Genomic DNA, 20,315 nt, shown 5'->3' on the forward strand with positions numbered 1-20,315 from the left:
CGAACACAATGCGAGCTCGCATTGTAGTTCCCTTCCAAAACAGTCGCGTTCATCAAAGGCTCGATCCCAGTAAATTGGGATTCCTGTAATGTGGCATCGAGATGGCGTCTAGGCGGAATGCCTAAAATCTCAGCCAACATCCCAGTAGATACTTCTCTCCTCCTCCCGGCCACCTTAACAAAAATTATATTCCCATCCAACTCCCTCGTCCTATAAAATTGTTGGACCAAATCTTCGTGGTAAAAATCATCTGTCGAGTACCACAACCTACTCCAATCTCTCCTAACCATCTCGTCACCATAAAACGGCGCGAAGTGGTCGACCATAAACGCTTGTTCCAGCAAAATCCTTCGTCTTTGAGCCATTGAGATTTTGGAACGATTTGGGGGTTTAAATGGAATGTGGGGATGGAGTTTGGGACTCCCTCACTAACAAAACAATGGTGGTGGCGTGGCAGTTCAAATTTTTTGGATTTCTAGTGGTTTTCGGTGGTTTAAATTGTTTGAAATTGGTGTGGGAGAGGTTTGGAGAAGATTTGAAATTGATTTGAACTTTGGGCGTGGGTGTATTTAGGTTTTTCTTTTTCTTTTTTTATTTGGTTAGGGTTTAAAGCTTGTTAATGGCGGTGGTGGAAAATGGAAATCGTGAACTGTTGGTTTGAAGGAAAGGGATGCACGTGCGTGGCACGTGCGCACGAGTTTGGGCCCAAGCCCAATTTGATTTTTCAAATTTTTCCGATTTTTTGCGCAATTCCAAACTAAATTTGTCGCTTCGTTACCAGTCCGATTTTTGTGAATGCTCTATGAAAATAATCAAGAGAGAATTTCCAATCCAATGATCCATAAAACACTCTATTCTGATTGTGGGTGATATATAAGAAGATAGAAAACGCCTTGAAGTGCGTGCATGATGTAAGTTATGCGAACGAATGAAATTTAATTTCGTAGATAATGTCAAGCTAAATCGAAATACAATTAAATGGCCTAAACAACACAAATAGAAAGTTGAACAATCCAGGACGGAAAACAAATACCCCACCCCCAAACAAATTTTAGACAACAGCGTTTAGAAAATTATTTTTAAAAGTGGGTCTTTTAAAGTCAGATTCCCGTGACTTCCTAAATTACTATGTTTGTGATTTTAACAAATTTTTTATTTTTTTATGAATAAGATTTAATATAAGAAAAACAAGAAAGCAATAAATGCATAATTCACACCATAAAGGAATATGACCTAAAATTCGAGAAAACATGCAAGAGTGGAAAACGTGAATTATGTTAACTGTGGACTTAGGATCCGGTACTTACAGCCACACACTCCATAGGGAGGGACCACTTAGTTGAATGGTGCACTTACCAATATATGGAAATGAAAAGAAGTACATCAACGAAAAGGTCAGTCTTCACAGATAGGGTCCTGTAAAAGGACTTCCTCTACATCAGGGGACAAAAGCTCATGGAAATGTTTCAACTGTTAGCCATTGACTTGAAAGGTACTGTTGTCCTTGGGATTTACCAAGGTGATTGCCCCGTGAGGGGTGACTTCATTAACCAAAAAAGGACCAAACCAACGGGTTTTTAATTTCCCTGGAAAAATATGTAGACGGGAGTTGTAAAATAGGACCTTTTGACCTACTACAAACTCTTTACGCAAGATTTGCTTATCATGAACACATTTCATGTTAACTTTATAATCCTTTGCGAGCTCATAAGAATCACTACGGATTTCTTCAAGCTCATTCAATTGTAACTTGCGCTTGACACCCGCCTCATCAAAATTGAAGTTAAGGCTTTTTATAGCCCACATAGCGCAGTGCTCCAATTCAACGAGCAAATGACAAGGTTTCCCAAATACAAGTCTAAAGGGAGGCATACCTATAGGAGTTTTGAAAGCAGTCATATATGCCTATAAGGCATCAGATAGACGCTTTGACCAGTCTTTCCTATCAGGATTTACAGTTGTTTCTAATATCTTTTTGATTTCACTATTAGAAACTTCTACTTGTCCGCTAGTTTGTGGATGATACGGAGTTGCTACCTTATGTGTAACTCCATACTTTTTCACGAGAGATGCAACAACTCTGTTGCAAAAATGTGTTCCACCATCACTAATGATGGCTTTAGGAATGCCAAATCGACAGAAAATATACTCTTTAACAAAAAACACAACTGTCTTATGGTCATTGCTACGACAAGCTATGGCCTCTATCTATTTAGACACGTAGTCCACAGCAACTAGAATATAAATGAAACTGTGGGAAACTGGAAAGGGACCCATGAAATCAATGCCCCATACGTCAAAAATTTCTACCACTATGATTGAATTGAATGGCATCATATTACGTTTCATGATTTGCCCAAGTTGTTGGCAACGAACACACGTCTTGTAATGTACTTGGGCATCTTTAAAGAGAGTAGGCCAATAAAACCCACATTGAAAAATTTTAGCAGCTGTTTTCATACCACTAAAATGGCCACCACACTCTTACCCTTTGTTATGGCAGAATGAGAGAACCTCATTATATTCCCATTGGGGAATACAATGACGAATAATCTGATCCGTACAATATTTAAAAAAGTAGGGCTCATCCCAGTAGTATAGCTTAACTCTGGCCAAGAACTTCTTACGTTCATTTCTTGACCAATCATAAGGAATAACATCATACGCTAAATAATTCACAATGTCGAATATCATGGTGGTAATCGAAAAATAGCATCTGATGCTCATCGGGAAAAAAGAGTCCCATATGGACTCGGAATCACTATCATCGTCGTTTGTAAGTCTAGATAAGTGGTCGACAACTACGTTTTTTACCCCTCTTTTGTCCTTTATTTCTAATGTGAACTCTTGCAGGAGAAGAATTGATAACCTGTTAAAACTCAACTAGATTACTCTAACCTCATTCTTACGGTATCAATTTTTTATTTCCTACTCTCACATATATATTCATGCAATATTTAGAGTACGGAATCGTTCCACTATTAATCTATCTAGACTTAAACGAATTCAACTAATCAAACACAAAGAATAATGGTGAGAGTAATGTGATGTGAAATTTCTATTCTACGATTATACTATGGATTCAAATAACTCTAAATTAACTAAACTAATAAAAATATAGATGAATCAAATATGGAGAAAGCTAGAGAGAGATTGAAATCCACTTTTTCAGTTTTTAACATGCTAGTATAGATTTGTATAGAAACCCCTAGTCTAGATATTCTCACACAAGATTAAAATATAAAGACTAGACCTTTAATGATCCCTAATTACTTTATACTATCTCTAGTCATAAAATAATTAGCATGAGAGAAAGCTTGTTCCCATTCTTATGGAAAACTCACTATTCTCTAGTTTAGGTTAAACTCTTCTTATCTGTAAGTCAAGAAAAACATAAACTTAAAATCCTAAACAACAAATCTATACTAACAAATCAAATCCTCTCAAAGCTTCATTCAACTCCCTTTAATGGAAGTTTAGCTTTGATTCATGGGACTATCATGAACAAAATAATGAAAAGAATACATAATAGAAGGAGAAGCAATTGAATTGAATAATAATAAAGCTTTTCTTAAATGGTTCTAATGGAGGCTACAAAGCTAAATCTAAATTAAAACAAGGTAATAGAACTAATTACTTCAATTCTAAAACTAATTATGATTCTAAATAATAATCTACTTTGTTCTAACACTAATTAATTGAAGGTAAAAACTAGATCTAAAACAAGCTATTGGAACTAATTAATGGAGTCTAACCTAATTTTCTAATTTAGATCTAACTATCCTTAAGAGCTAAGTCTTCTCTATACAAATGGAGGAGACCAGATCCACTTTTTCATGCATGGGCTGAGGAGCCATGTTTTGGGCTGAAAAATCGAGCCCAAAACCCAATTTCTTCAGTCTACAGAGGCCTTTTCAGTTAGATTTGACTTCCATGCACTTTTTTCCCTCTTTTGCTCCTCTGATTGATTCAAGGCTTGGACCATTAGAAATATCTTTCCGAGCCGGTCTTTTTGACATAAGATACGCCCAATTCCGAGGTCTGAGTCCAAAGATACGGCCTTCGGAAGTTCTACTGACTTTTATGCGCTGTTTCTGCCCGCGTTGACTTTGACTTTTCAGCTTTGACCGGGCTTTAAAAGGTATTTTTCTCCTTGAATCTTGGCCTTTTATCATAGAACTTCTTAGGAACCAACCCTTGCTCCTTTATCTCGCAAAAGGGATGCATTTCTGCACATATTCGACTCCAATGCCTGAAATACACAAAAGCACGATAACAATACTAACTCTTACTTATTAATCACATAATTGGTCTAAAGCAATATTGTTAAAGGGGTTAAAACTACAGTTTTGGGCTCTTATCAAACCACCCCCAAACAGCATTTTGCTTGTCCTCAAGCAAATATAAGAAATTAGAATAAGTGACCAAAAATGGAGTTCTAACTAATCTCGTTTCGCCGAGTGCGATTGCATTGACCATATGCAACAAGGCCTTAAACCACTAGGAATTCCCTAGTAGACGAGTTATAGCCTCGTGAGAGTTTTCCAGTGAAGGTACTCACAAACTTCATTTATACTACAACGACTAAGAAATAAAATTATTGTTTCCTTAGTTATGTCTCAATGATCTATACATCTCACTAGTATTTAAACAAGAATTATCATTCTAAAACTTAAACTAATACATGCATAATAATCAAATCATCTTAAGATAAACAACTATATAATGAACTATGATATGAAATGCAATGGCAGGTTCGTTTCTGAAACTTTTGGGTAGCGTACCTAAGTAGGTTCTCACAAGGAATGTGTCAAAACACATAACACTCTGATTTTTCCACTCAAGTTTGCTAACTCTAGTGTGCAGTAGGCACACGTTTCCTCACAATCTCAATGACAATCCAAGGAAGTCGAGGTCGATCAAACATATCTACCACTTACTATCACATCAACCTATTCCTAATTGAGCTAGAGGTCTTTATAAGGTGATACGGGGCCTAGGTGTTGGTTAAAGAAGGAAGGAAATGGATATTAATTCAAAAAGACAAGTTTGATAAAGTAGGGTTTTCATATTATGTAACTAGAGAAAACCTTGTTCTTTTGCTTTTACACTTTGTTTCCATCCTTAGCTTTTTTATTTTGGCTTTTTGACTCTTTTTATTCTATTTTTGGAGTTTTTATTTTTATTTTATTTTTATTTTCTTTGGATGGAAACTTCTTTTCTTTTTTTTTCTTTTTTTTAAGCAACTAACTAATTTTTGTTTACACAGGTTTTTCTCTTTTCTTTTCTTCACTCATCCTATTTCTCAGACTTATCTAGATAGGTAGGCTGATTTTATTTTTTATTTTGTTTTATTGAGTAAAGGATTTGTGGTTTGTGAAAAGGCTAATGAAAAGCTCAGTGGGGCGACTAGCGGATAATAAATTTCGTACAAGTGAGAATTTTTGGCTATATCGATCCAAAGAGGGCCTAAATTCTCGTTTAGGATATAGTGTGGTGTTCAAGCAAGTGGATGTGTGATTTCTCTACTCGGAATTTACTTCTCCCTTGTGTCATCACTCAGATATTTCACTCTTATGAGGCTTTTAGGCTAGATGCTCACAGGATATGTATTAAGTACTCTAACCTAGGTCTCAGAAAAATACTGCCAAGCACAATCAAAGATGCTCATGCAAGATGTTCATGAAAAGATGCAATAATTATTACCTATATATTAATCTATGTTTCAAAAATTAAATCCTAATTCAAGTACTACGTGAGATTTCTAGACTAATATCATCATGGAGAAAGGAACAATACTATTATCACTAAGTGCCTAGTATAAACAATATTTTTAATTTTTAATTTTTTTTTAATATAAAGAAAAGTGCGTAATTTACATCCTAAAAGTGCCTAATTTTTGCAAATGTTTCTATCCCACCCCCAAACAATCGAATGCTTTGTCCTCAAAGTGTAAAGAGATAAGGAAAGAATTTACCATAGAAACGTGGCAAAAATTGGCAGTACCTGTAACAGAAATATTGTAAAAATGATATGATAACATAAAGCACAATTAAACTATTACGTACTAACTAAATTGGAGTAAACATGACAGACAATGGGTGGCAAAACGTTTTGAAATAAAATACCAAAATACACCACCCCCAAACAAAATTGGAAAACTCTTTTTAAGTTTGAAAATTTTTGTTTGGCCTATACTCCAGAAAAGTGGTATGTTACAAAAAATTATATGGGTCTTTTTAAGTCAGATTTTCTAGACTTAATGTGATATAGATATGTATTAGCATGCAGTTTACCATACATCAATAATCTAAATAATTGTGGATCTTTCCATAAATAGTTAACACGTAATGCACCACCAAACAGAATTAAGCACCAAGATTTCCTATGGCATGGCTTAGTAGAATGGGAGTGAATTCTGATGGATCTAGAACCTAATCGAGCATAAAGTTTCTTCTTTTTCTTTGAGCGAAAAAGTATCCAAGTGAATGATCGTGAGAAAATGGATGGTTGTGGAAGATATGTAAGGTATGGATAATTTTTAGATTGAATTAATGGAAAAAATGAGTGCGTGGTTTTAGCATAAAACTTATTGGTGGCATGGGTTGGTATTAGCACACATCTGAAAATGAAGGTATCAGGTGGCTCTTTAGGTAGTTCTTGAGATGGTGGATCATCACAGGTGCTTAGAAACTCATCGAATTCCTCATCTAGGTTGTTCACATCCATATAATTATGGTATTCATCTCCATCTTTGAGGAATTCATCTATCTCGTCTATTGTGAGGTTTACTCTATCTCTTGTAGTGTCGGAAGGCAGGGTGGAAAATTCTTTCGCTAGTTCAGTTATGTTCAAGGAGTCAAAATTATGATCTTTGTCTTCTTCCATAAGAGGGGTATCTACTAGTGTAGGGACGAGATTGTCGGAGGCACCAATGTGATATACCAAACTCTCAGTAGACTTAACCTCACCTTCTACAGGAAAACCTAGTTGTCTCTACTTTTGTCTAAACATGTTAACTTCCACAGAAAGATTTCTAAAAGAAAGAGTCATTGAGCCATCCTGGCAATTAATTTGGGCATTGGAAGTTGCCAAGAAATGACGCCCTAAGGTGATGGGAATAGAATCATGAGCAACTTCTGTGTCAAGAATAACAAAGTCGGCTGGATAGTAAAAATCCTGCACTTTAACGAGAATGTTTTCAACTACACCCTTGGGATACTTAACAGAATGATCGGCTAACTGCAAAGTCATTTTGGTTGGTTGAAGTTTTGTTAGACCCAGTTGTTTATATAAATAAAAAGGGAGTGAGTTAACACTCGCTCCCAGGTCTAATAAAGCAGTTGTTATGAAGGTGTCACCTAAGGTGCATTGTATAGTAGGACGACCAGTGTCCTTGTACTTAACAATTCCATTATGTTCAGATAAAGAGGGATATTGTTCAGTTAAGAATGCTTCGTGGGGTATGTTGTTTTTCCTCTTCTTGGTGCACAACTCTTTTAGAAACTTAGCGTGTCCAGGTACACTTTTTATAGCATCTAGAAAAGGTAGGTTTATAGTCAGATTTTTAAACACTTCCCTAATCTCATCAAAATTTTGTCCTTTTTAGACATAACTAGTCTCTGGGGATATGGTGGTTTATCTATATATTTAGCAATATTATTAGTCTTTGCTTTATCTCTAGCCGTTTTCCATCTAGGTGTCCATATTGGAACCTCTACAGGTGTAGGATCATCAATTTCTATTACAGTATTCGATATGGTTTTATTTTCAGTTTCTGTTTGCGGGTGGTCTTTAGGCATAGCTACTTTTTTATCAACAACTCTCCCTAAACGAAGGGTAGTGACTGCCTGTAGGTCCCCTAGGGTTATATTACCATTACACTGAATACTTTTTATTTCGAAAGTGGTGTTTGTTGACTTAGGATTAGGCACTGCTTGACCTGGAAGCACGCCTATTTGGTTATTATTTTGGTTAGGTCAGACATGTCAATAACCTTTTTCATCAAAAGTTTTTATCATCATTTTCATCGTTTGTTTCATCATATTTGATTTTGTTTTTATCATGCACCGATCTTCATCAAATAGTTGGAGTTTGGTTGCATAATTTGATTTTTTCTTTCTCCAACAATCCCCTCATCTACCTACTTTTCATCTCCTCGTCCAGATAGTTTCATCTCAACCCTGAATCATCTCTTGGTCCAATTCCAAAGGTTTTCGCTTGTTGATCATTCATTTTCATCTGATGTTGATAGTTGTCCCAATCTGGGTCATGGGCACTAAACCCCATCTATTTCAAGGCGGTCACCTAAGTTTCCTTTCTCCTTGATGTTGAGTTAATGTTGATAGTTGTGGGTTGGGCAAAACCTCTATTCGGTCACCTAAGTTTCCTTGTGATAGTTAACTGGTTGAAGTGGTGGTTTTTTACATAGACAAGAGGACAATAGAAGTCGGAATGCTCAAGATTAAAATAGACATTACAACGAGTAGATTTAATGTTCTTGACAGGAAAGGTTGTTGTTTAACAGAGATGGCATCTACCTTTTTAGTGAGGGCATCAATAAGAGTTTTAAGCTCGGGATCATGTTTAACCTCAAAAGAAGAAGGAGTGGAGCGGGAAGATTCGTTACCTCCCCAATTGTTGTTCCTCTTAGATTGATCTTCTAAGAATGTATAAGCCTCCAAGGCTCCTTTACTAAGAAAACTACCCCCAGTCATGATATCTAGAACCTCCTTATGACGATGTAAAAGCCCCTTTGAAGAAGGCACGAACAAAGCGTGTCTTTAGCAAGATTATGATCTTGGGCATTCAATAAGAAAATCGTGAAATGATTCCGGGCCTCAGAAAAGAATTCATGAGGATTCTGGCGGAAGAAATGAATCTTTTGAAGCATTTCATCTGTCTTTAGTGGTGGGTAAAACTGTTCCATGAACAATTGAACAAGTTGAGCCCATGAGTCCACAGAGTTTGGCGTTTGGGCAGTTAACCAAGACGCCGCCTTGTCGGCTAGGGTGAAAGGAAACACCCTAAGTTTAACTTGATCCGGACTTACGCTAGGATGATGGAATGTAGTGAGAACTTGCTCTATCCTACATATATACTGGTAAGGCTTCTCGTGGTCTAAACCATGAAAAACTGGTAACAAGTTAAATATATTAGGGGGAATTCGAAAATCCCCCACTAGGTCTGCAAGAACGATGCACGACTTAGGACCATCGTTTAGGGATTTATAAAAATTAGAGAGAGGAGTCTCTTGTTCTTTAGCCATTGATGCAGGTGTAGTGTGTGAAATTCTAGATAGGCGTGTGGTATTTATGTCTACGAAAAACAAATCTGATTATACTAGAATTAAAACTCCTCTGACAGAAGAGGCGAGGAGTGGAAAAAGGAGTGCCTGAATGCCTCCTTGCTACGCGTTTGAATAGCGTCTTGTATACGCGATCTTAGTATTTGTATGATGTTAAAAACACTGAATAACTTGAAGAAATGAAAATTTGGACTGACCTGTGAAAATCGAGCTGCTCCAGAAAAGGGTGCGGGCTGCGCTCAGAAATGGCCTTGGTAGGGCGCGGGTCGCGCTCTTGCTTGACACAATGTCCAGGCGGTTGAGCACGGGGCGTGCTTGGAAATAGGCTATCTAGGGCGCGGGTCGCGCTCGAGCTTGACACAATGCCCAGGCGGTTAAGCGCAGGGCGCGCTTGGAAATAGGCTATCTAGGGTGCGGAGAGCACTCCAAAAAATTTGAAATTTTTACAGTAGTTTGCTAAGACACCTATCAAGTAGCCTGTAAAATTTCAGATCAATCGGAGCTATGAAAGTCCTTCTACTTCCCTTCAAAGTTTGTAAAACAATTTTCGGATACAATACGAACAACTGAATGGTTAACCAATCAAAACAGAGACAAAAATTGCCAAAATTTTACTGGAGAGTCCTGATAGATCATGGGTATTCCTGTACAAATATTAGAGCAATTAGAATTCTACAAACCCTCCTTATCGGCTGTTGTTCCAGAAATTAAGTGTTTGCAAAACTGCAGAAACACACTGGAAACACTCCACTAGTTAGGAGGTGAAAAAAAATCAAAAACTCGTCAAATGTTTACTGAAAACTCCTGACTTAGGATATATATTCCTATAAAAAGTTTAGAATTTTTGGGACTTCCTAAGTAACCTTACTCGTCTGTTTTTCAAGAACTTACGGTTTGAAAACTGAAATGCAGCAATGTAAAGATCATATTTGTTCACAAGGTAAAACAATTAGAAAAATTCTGAAAATATTCCAGTAAATTAATAACACCTTAAATATTATATCTGAAAATTTTCAGAAATTTAAAAATACCTTTACCACAGTATTCTTCGCTGTGATTCCGCAGACACAAGGGAGGGCGGGCGCGCTCTGTGCTTAAAATAGTGAACAGTAACGAAAATATGAGAAAAAAGAAAGAAAAATGAAAAGGGTTGGTGGGTAGAGAATGGGGGATTACCCCTTGAATTCAAGCAATTGAATTCTTGTTTTGAACGAGATTAAGATGGCAACGGCGCCATTTGATAACCCGTAAAAACTCAACTAGATTACTCTAACCTCATTCTTACGGTATCAATTTTTTATTTCCTACTCTCACATATATATTCATGCAATATATAGAGTATATAATCGTTCCACTCTTAATCCATCTATACTTAAATGAATTCAACTAATCAAACACAAAAAACAATGGTGAGAGTAATGTGTGATGTGAAATTTCTATTCTATGATTATACTATGGATTCAAATAACTCTAAATTAACTCAACTAATAAAAATATAGATGAATCAAATATGGAGAAAGCTAGAGAGAGATTGAAATCCACTTTTTCAGTTCTTAACATGCTAGCATAGATTTGTATAGAAAATCCTAGTATAGATATTCTCACACAAGATTAAAATACAAAGACTAGACCTGTAATGGTCCCTAATTATTTTATACTATCTCTAGTCATAAAATAATTAGCATGAGAGAAAGCTTGTTCCCATTCTCATGGAAAACTCACTATTCTCTAGTTTAGGTTAAACTCTTCTTATCTCTAAGTCAAGAAAAACATAAACTTAAAATCCTAAACAACAAATCTATACTAACAAATCAAGTCCTCTCAAAGCTTCATTCAACTCCCTCTAATGGAAGTTTAGCTTTAATTCATGGGACTATCATAAACAAAATAATGAAAAGAATACATAATAGAAGGAGAAGCAATTGAATTGAATAATAATAAAGCTTTTATTAAATGATTCTAATGGAGGCTACAAAGCTAAATCTAAATTAAAACAAGGTAATAGAGCTAATTACTTCAATTCTAAAACTAATTGTGATTCTAAATAATAATCTACTTTGTTCTAACACTAATAAATTGAAGGTAAAAACTAGATCTAAAACAAGCTATTGGAACTAATTAATGGAGTCTAACCTAATTTTCTAATGTAGATCTAACTATCCTTAAGAGCTAAGTCTTCTCCATACAAATGGAGGAGACCAGATCCACTTTTTCGTGCATGGGCTGAGGAGCTATGTTTTGGGCTGAAAAATCGAGCCCAAAACCCAATTTCTTCAGTCCACAGAGGCCTTTTTAGCTGGATTTGACTTCCACACACTTTTTGCCCACTTCTGCTCCTCTAATTGAGTCAAGGCTTAGACCATTGGAAATCTCTTTCCGAGCCAGTCGTTTTGACATAAGGTAAGCCCAATTCCAAGGTCTGAGTCTAAAGATACGGCCTTCGGAAGTTCTACTGACTTTTATGCACTGTTTCTGCCCGCGTTGACTTTGACTTTTCAGTTTTGACCGGGCTTTAAAAAGGCTTTTTCTCCTTGAATCTTGGCCTTTTATCATAGAACTTTTTAGCAACCAACCCTTGCTCCTTTATCTCACAAAAGGGACGCATTTCTGCACATATTCGACTCCAGTGCCTAAAATACACAAAAGCACGATAACAGTACTAACTCTTACTTATTAATCACATAATTGGTCTAAAGCAATATTGTTAAAGGGGTTAAAACTACAGTTTTGGGCTCTTATCAAGAATCTATCGGATTAATCTCTGCTTAGCATCCTTCTTTGCGAGAAGGTACCTAAGGGCTGCATGGTCCATGTAAATTAGAGTCTTAGAACCAACCAAATAAGGGGCAAAACTTATCTAAAGCATAAACGACAGCTAAGAATTCTTTTTCAATAGTTATATAATAACTTTGAGCATCGTTTAGAGTTTTACTAGCATAATAAATAACAGTGGACTTATAGTCTAGTTTCTGTCCCAAGACAGCACCAACTGCATAATCACTAGCATCACACATGAGTTCGAAAGGTTTAGACCAATCGGGAGGCTGTATAATGGGTGCAGAAGTTAAGACGGCTTTTAAAGTTTCAAAAGCCTGTTTACAGTTAAAATTAAAATAAAAAATGGCATCCTTTAAAAGCATATTAGTTAATGGCCTAGCTATTTTCAAAAAATCTTTGATAAAGCGCCTATAAAAACCTGCATGGCCTAGAAAGGCTCTAATATCACGGACAGTCCGTGGTATAGGTAGAGTCGCTATCTTATCTAGTTTGGCCTTATCTACTTCGATGCCATCACTAGATACAATGTGACCTAGTACTATACCTTTTTTCACCATGAAATGACATTTTTCCCAATTTAAAACCAGACTCTTCTCTTCACATCATGTCAAAACTTTAGACAGGTTAGACAGGCAGTCAGTGAAAGAGTCTCCATAGATAGAAAAATCATCCATGAATACTTCCATGAAACGCTCTACTATATCACTAAATATATGAAGCATACACCGCTGGAAGGTACCAGGAGCATTACAAATGCCAAAAGGCATTCGTTTATAGGTGTATGTTCCAAAAGGACATGTGAAGGTAGTCTTTTTTTTGTCATCAATATCAATAATAATTTGGAAATAGCCAAAGTAGCCATCCAAAAAATAATAAAAAACATAACTAGCTAGACATTCAAGCATCTGATCTATAAAGGGTAAAGGAAAATGATCCTTTCGTGTCATGGCATTTAAACGTCTGTAATCAATACAAATCCTCCATTTCATAGGACCATATGCGGCAACATATTCACCCTTGGCATTACGTACCATGGTAATCCCTGATTTCTTAGGAACTACATGAATGGGACTTACCCATTCGCTATCAAAGATTGGGTATATGATACCCGCATCGAGTAACCGTAAGACCTCTTCCCTAAACACCTCTTTCATGGCAGGGTTCAAGCGACGCTGAGGTTCGCGAGAAGTCTTTGCGTTATCCTCCAAATGCATACGATGAGTGCATACATTAGGGTCAATTCTCTTAATGTTGGCTAGGGACCAACCAATCGCAGAACGATGTTCCCTAATCACCCTGATCAAACGTGTCTCTTCCTCCTTAGATAACAGAGAAGATATTATTATCGGATGACTACCATCCGAATTAAGTTGAATATACTTTAACTCAGGAGGAAGAGGTTTAAGCACCGGGGTGGAAGGAATATCGATAAATGCTTCTGGGGGGTCCTCATCTTGAGTAATAAATACTTGCTTAGGCCGCAGGTTTTCAAACTCTGTAGATGGAGTAACAGAAGGGTCTACGATAGGTGTAGACTCGAAGATGGTGTTGACTTCCTCTAAGTAGGAGTCATCGGCGAAATCTGAACTTCCAAAATACAGAAATTTATGCATTTGGTTTTCTGGAAATGTGTTAATAAAATAATCTTGAGCTAAGCTCTCGATCATGCTAACCTCCCCATCTACAGACGAATCTGGTAACTGTTTCATCATTTTAAAAACATTTACCTCAACAGAAAGATGGCCAAAAGACAAGGACATCGAACCATCGCGGCAGTTTATGAGCACGTTGGCAGTTACCAAGAAGGGACACCCTAAAATGATAGGAACAGAGTTGTTAGCGACTTCTGTGTTGAGGATAACGAAGTCGGCTGGGTAGTAAAAATTTTGAACTTTAACTAGCACGTTTTCAACCACACCCTTAGGATACTTAATAGAACGATCCGCTAATTGCAACATCATTTTCGTTGGTTGCATCTCTTGTAGACAGATTTGTTTATATAAATAATAAGGGAGTAAGTTAACACTCACCCCCAAGTCTAATAGAGCAGTTGTCATGTGATTATCCCCCAAGGTGCATTGTACAGTAGGACGACTAAGGTCCTTGTACTTAACGATTCCATTATTTTCCTATAGAGTTGGGAACTATTCAGTTAAAAAGGCATCTTTAGGAATATTTGTCTTGCGCCTAATAATGCACAACTCTTTAAGAAACTTAGCATGGTGAGGTAACTTTTTAATCGCTTCAAAAAAAGGAAGGTTCATCGTTAGATTTTTGAAAACTTCCCTAATCTCATCGAAATTTGTATCCTTGTTTAACATAGCTAATCTCTGGGGAAACGGTGGTTTCTCTCTATATTTAGCATAAAGGTCAGCAGGATGTTTAACCTTGGCTTTTTGTTTCTTAGGTTGTTGTTTAACTGGTACCTCTACAGGGGTAGGATCTTCAGTTTCCAGTTCGGTATCTAGTAGAATATTAGGTGTAGGGACCACTAGTGGGGTAACCACAGGCATAGTTACGGGGTTATCAACCACTCTGCCAGAACGAAGAGTGGTGATAGCATTTAACTTACCTACGTTTCTATTTTCATTACTAGTATTACCGATTACCTCAAAAGCTGTGTTTGGTGTTTTAGGATTAGGTAACGCTTGACCTGGAAACACGCCTTTTGGTTGTGCTTTCTCTTGGGCTAACTGTTGGCTTAAATGATTAATGGATTATAAAACCTGTTGGTTAGATTGAGCCATGGTTTGGAAAAGTTGTTGGTTAGATTGAGCCATGGTTTGGAAAAGTTGTTGGCTAACCTGTATGAAGGCGTCAAGACGATCCGGTTGTGTAGGTGTAGTGGTCACAGGTGTTGTGAATAGAACTATCTCACATTGATTATTAACATGTGGGTTGTGATAGTTATTATTAACCAGAATGATACCTCTATTAGCATTATAATTATTATAATTACCTTGTCCTTGTCCTTATCTCTGGGGAGCTTGGTTGTAATTGGGTGCTGGCCTAACATTTTGATTATTATACCCTGGAGATGTAACTTGTTAATTATTTTGCCAACCTAAATTGGGGTTTTGTCTCCAAGGTGTGTTAGGTTTGCTATTAATGGAATAAACATTGTCCGGCAGTGCGGATGGATGTTCATAGACTAGAGGACAATAGGAGTCGGGATGCCCAGGACTCAAATAGAAATTACAGGGAATAGAGTTGACATTCATGACAGGGATAGGCTTTTGTTGAACAGCAATAGCCTCTACTTTTTTAGTGAGAGATTCATTAAGTTTTTAATCTCAGGATCGGGTTTCATCTCAAACATACTAGCGGCCTTAACTGTTGAAGAAGAACTAGCAGAATGGGGGATATCGTTACTACCCCCCCCCCCCCTAGTTATTATTATGCTTTGTTTGATCTTCTAGAAATTTATAAGCCTATGAGGCTCCTTTACTGAGGAAACTACCCCCGTTCATTATGTCAAGCACCGCTTTGTGGTGGTGTAACAGTCCCTTGAAAAAGGCACGAACTAACGTGTCTTTCACAAGGTTATGGTGTGGACACTCTATAAGAAGATCGGTGAAATGATTCCAAGCCTCTGAAAATGATTCATGAGGATTCTGTCGAAAGAAATACATCTTGGAAAGCATTTCATCGGTCTTCAGTGGTGGGTAAAAATATTCCATAAATAGTTGAACAAGTTTGTCCCACGAGTCCACAGAATTAGGCGCTTGGGCAGTTAACCAAGACGCCGCCTTATCGGCTAAGGTGAAAGGAAATACCCTCAGTTTAATTTGTTCAACACCAACCGTAGGATGATGGAATGTAGTAAGGACTTGGTCAATCCTACGCATGTGCTGATAAGGTTTTTCATGGTCTAACCCATGAAAAATGGGTAACAAATTAAATATATTTGGGGGGATTCGGAAATCCCCCACTGGGTCTGATAGAACGATGCAAGATTTAGGGCTATCGTTCAAGGCTTTGTAAAAGTCAGAGAGAGGAGACTCTCTTTCTTCAGCCATTATTTTAGGTGGTGTGTGTGGTATATTAGCTAAAGGTATAGTGAGTGGTATACTAGAAAGGCGTGTTTGTTGACGTTTGGTTGATTACGTTAGGTGTTTTTCTTCAACCTGACCTTAATCTCATGCAAGGCTAAGACCAATCTTAACTAAACACGACAACACTACAAATAATCCTGATATACTAGTATAAACCTCTAACTGGAGATGCGAGGTGTGGAAGAAAGGAGTACCTGAATGCCTCCTTGCTTCACTTATAAATAGCATCTTGTTTACGCGAGCTCAGTGTATATAACAAGTTAGAACACTGAAAACCTTAAAGAAATGGAAGTTCGAAACAAACCTGTGGAAATCGGGCAGTTTCAGTAGAGGGCGCGGGTCGCACTCAGAATCAGCCTAAGTAGGGTGTGGGTCACGCTCAGAATCAGCCTAGGTAGGGCACGGGTCGCGCTCAAGTCAAGCTGGAGTTCCAGGTGTTTGGGCGCGAAGGGCGCTCGAACTTAGCCTTGGTAGGGCGCGGGTCGCGCTCAGGGAAAAACTCAAGGTCCAGGCGCTTCAGCTCGGAGGGCTCTCGAGTTTTGCCTTGGCAAGGCGCAGGTCGCACTCAACTAAAAACTGGAGTTCCAGGTGTTTGGGCGCGGGTGGGTTTGATTCTAACAAGGTTGATCCTCAAAGTGCATTCACATATATATTACCGAACTTTACAATTGTGCATGTGCTTAAAAAGCCAAATACCAAATTAAAATTAATCTAACTTAATAGTGAGCACATTTAACAAAAATAAATTTAGTTCAATACTTCACCACTAAAATTAAACACAAGCTTTTTCAATTTCTTTGTAGGCATTTCAAGCTGCCTGGACTGATGCATGCAAGCACGCTGGGGATTCAACCTTCATTGTTCCTAGAGGAGAATTCTTAGTAGGCCCGGTGTCTTTTAGTGGGCCTTGCAATAAGTCCCCAAATGTTGAAATAAGGGGAACATTGAAGGCTCCTCCATATATGAGTGCTTTTGAGGACTCAGCCTGGCTTGAATTCAAGGACTTGTCTTCTATTAATATCACTGGAGCTGGTACTGGAATGTTGGATGGCCAAGGAGAAGCATCCTACGGACGCTCTGGTTGTCATAATGCAGGAGGAAAATGCGAAAATTACCCTATTGTAAGTAAAGTTTGTATCTCTAATCATTACACCGAAACATCAAGGTGGTTGGAACACCCATTCCAAATATCTTGCCACACTCAACGGCTGATTTACATCTAAGGGCAAATCGTGGTAAACTGACAAACTGTTGTTATTTTGCTATAAAATGACACAAAAGAAATAAAGTAAATACAAAAACACCAAAAGATCGCATAACAAAGAAGTGGTACTCCCCGAAACGCTACGCCACACACCACTTCTATTAGTATATTTATGCTACTATCATCTTTATATACTAATTTTGGACTGATCCTAAGAAAGATTGCTTATCAACTACATGTGATTTGCAGACTCTAAAAATCGTCAAAGTTTCAGGAGGTACGATTAACAATATTGCATTGGTAAATAGTAAGGGCTTCCACATGAACTTATTAATGAGCAACGACATCCTTGTCCAAGATTTGAACATCACAGCACCAAGCAAAAGCCCAAATACTGATGGCATTCACATAAGTCAGTCAACAAAGATCAATAAAACGTCTTCTACAATTGGTGTTGGTGATGATTGCATCTCCATTGGACCAGGCAGCAACAATATCTTTATCTCGAAAATAATTTGTGGGCCAGGCCATGGTATCAGGTAGGGTTCACATACTCACACACGTCTTATTTAGAATAAACCTGAGTATTGGTTTTGCTAAAATATTGTGAATCTTTTGAATAAAAAGTATTGATATTTGGTATAATTGCAGCGTAGGAAGTTTGGGCAAGTATCCAAATGAGCAAGATGTAAGCGGGGTGCATGTACAAAATTGTACATTAATAGGCACTGATAATGGGGTTAGAGTCAAGAGTTGGCCAGGATCACCTCCCAGCAAAGCTAATAATCTCACGTTTGAAGACATCATAATGACCAACGTCAAAAACCCTATTATCATTGATCAAGAGTATTGCCCAGGGAGGGGTTGTGAAACTAATAAGGTAGACCATTTCGTTAATCTACATATATGCAATCTTTTCGAGTATATATTTATGACTAAAAGAGCTGAAATTGCCATATAACTTACTCTCTTTTTTTTATCCTTTGCAGCCCTCACAAGTGAAGATTAGTGATGTTCTTTTTAAGAATATCAGAGGCACCGCAACTACTAAGTCTGAAGTTACTTTGGTGTGTAGTTCAAGTATGGCGTGTGAGAACGTTGTACTTGCCAACATCGATCTTAAATATATTTTGCCAGATGGACCAGCAACTTCAACTTGCACCAACGTGAAAGGAATCTCTATTACTGGCATGGAAAATCCACAACCTTGCTCATAAAGCCCTTCACGTTATGAATTCACCATCAATATATCAAGAGTGTGGCCCTTATTTTTTCTCGGCACCTCTAAGAAAGACAATCGTTGGAAAAGAACACCTTTGGTCCAACTCGATTAGGAAGAAAAAGTTTTGTTCCGTTGAACGTTTGCTAATACAAAATTACGAATACATACAAATAGTGGTCTTAAATGGTGGCCACGAGAGTAATTAGCCACATGTATTCAAGTAGAATATATAAAGGAATATAGAGTTTGTGTTTCATTTCAATTTCCATAATTTTATCCTTCAACTTCTAGCTCATTGATTGAACATTTGAACTGCACAAGCACCGCAACCTCAATTTAAAGGGAGATAAACTGCAAAACTACTGGATTGCTATATTTATATGAATTATTCTATTCAATTTCTTTAGAGATCTATCAGTAGGGTTCATGAACAAGACGTACTAATGGAATGGAAAAGAGGAAATATTCAAAACCCCATTACATGTCTTAACTAGCTTCTAATGAAAATGTTGAACGTATGAGACGGCTAATCGAAAAAACTCCCAAATTGTAATTGGCTAGGAAATATTTGTGACTAGCAAAACTAGTTTTCATTTGTGGGTTTACATCAAAATATATTGGTAAGAATATACTGTTAAATTGGAATACTGAACTTCAAATTTTTAGTGGCTAGGTTGATCTTTTCTACACTACTATTATTTGCATTGAAATTATGCTTTTGTTCTTGATAATCTCTCTGTAGTGTGAGGATGATTTTTTCAAGGACAATAAAGAAAAAGAGGGAGACAACATAAACAAAATTGGCAAGAGTCAACTATAAGCGAACAAACGTGCACTGATCTTCAAAGCAGAGTGAAAAACTAATAAACATCGAACATGCGGCAAAAGGAACATATTGAAAGTTGAATCATGTCTTTATTACTAACACCAAGAACACACCAAACCGTGTTTTCAAATTGAAACAAAGCGCAACATTGCCTGAACTTGGCATTTCGTGGTTTTAAAACGGACCAAGATTCCATCAGATTCTTTGCTTACACGTAAGATCTCCTAATTTGATCTTCTGGTTCAACCAAAAATTTGACAAAGGGAAAGAGATGATAAACAACTTAAATCTACTAAAACCGAATAGCGAGTAGATAATATGAGCGAGCTATGGGCTCAAATCCCAACTTTGCTTAGCTTAAAATTCATAGCCAATTATGTTTGTACTGGTCTAATATTTGGGTAGTGAGGAGGGTACGTTGGCCAGTGCGTGTGGTAGCAGCAGCCTCCTCGTCGATAATACTAGATTAGCCCCAGCCAGTGCCTTGTATACTGCCAACTCATTGTAATTTTTTAACAAAAATTCCTTTTTCAATTTTCAAGTCGTCTTCCCAACTAGTCAAGGACTGGATTAGTTACTTTAACCCATGCAACATTTTCAAGTCGTCTATAACCGTCTTACATGCAACTTTAATACATCCTTTTTCATTTTTCAAGTCGTCTATAACCATTGTAATGGTCGATTTAATTCGAGTTTCCTTAAATCTCGGACCTAATATCTCGGTGAAAAAACAGAAAGAAGACACAATCTCTTATTCTCTTGGAATTCTTGCATACTCACTCCACGGCCATTTTGCACACTTCCTAAAGAATAGACTTTCGTTCACGCTCCAACTGTACTGTTGCGTTGCTCTTCTACCCTGGTTACTTCATTTTCTTCTTAGCCCTTCCAACTATTGAGTGGTAACATTCTATCAAATTCAG

The 20,315-nt window shown here is 37.3% G+C and overlaps 1 protein-coding gene across 1 annotated transcript; it reads left to right on the plus strand.

The window, feature by feature from the left end:
• The first annotated feature begins 1,343 nt into the window (after positions 1-1,343).
• LOC147489138 (exopolygalacturonase-like) lies at positions 1,344-18,561 on the plus strand. Its single transcript, XM_086574578.1, has 5 exons — positions 1,344-1,394; positions 16,944-17,261; positions 17,594-17,883; positions 17,996-18,224; positions 18,334-18,561. The coding sequence occupies exons 1-5, from the start codon at positions 1,344-1,346 to the stop codon at positions 18,559-18,561; spliced, it is 1,116 nt and encodes a 371-aa protein (XP_086430704.1).
• The last annotated feature ends 1,754 nt before the right edge of the window (positions 18,562-20,315 follow it).

The sequence above is a fragment of the Coptis chinensis genome, chromosome 7, assembly GCF_015680905.1.
Source record: "Coptis chinensis isolate HL-2020 chromosome 7, ASM1568090v1, whole genome shotgun sequence".
Classification (NCBI taxonomy): Eukaryota; Viridiplantae; Streptophyta; class Magnoliopsida; order Ranunculales; family Ranunculaceae; genus Coptis; species Coptis chinensis.

Coding starts and splice junctions, on each gene's coding strand:
- LOC147489138 (XM_086574578.1), top strand. CDS start 1,344: ATGGTGCACTTACCAATATATGGAAATGAAAAGAAGTACATCAACGAA. Junction 17,262..17,593: donor AATGCGAAAATTACCCTATT/GTAAGTAAAGTT, acceptor TGTGATTTGCAG/ACTCTAAAAATCGTCAAAGT. Junction 17,884..17,995: donor GGGCCAGGCCATGGTATCAG/GTAGGGTTCACA, acceptor GTATAATTGCAG/CGTAGGAAGTTTGGGCAAGT.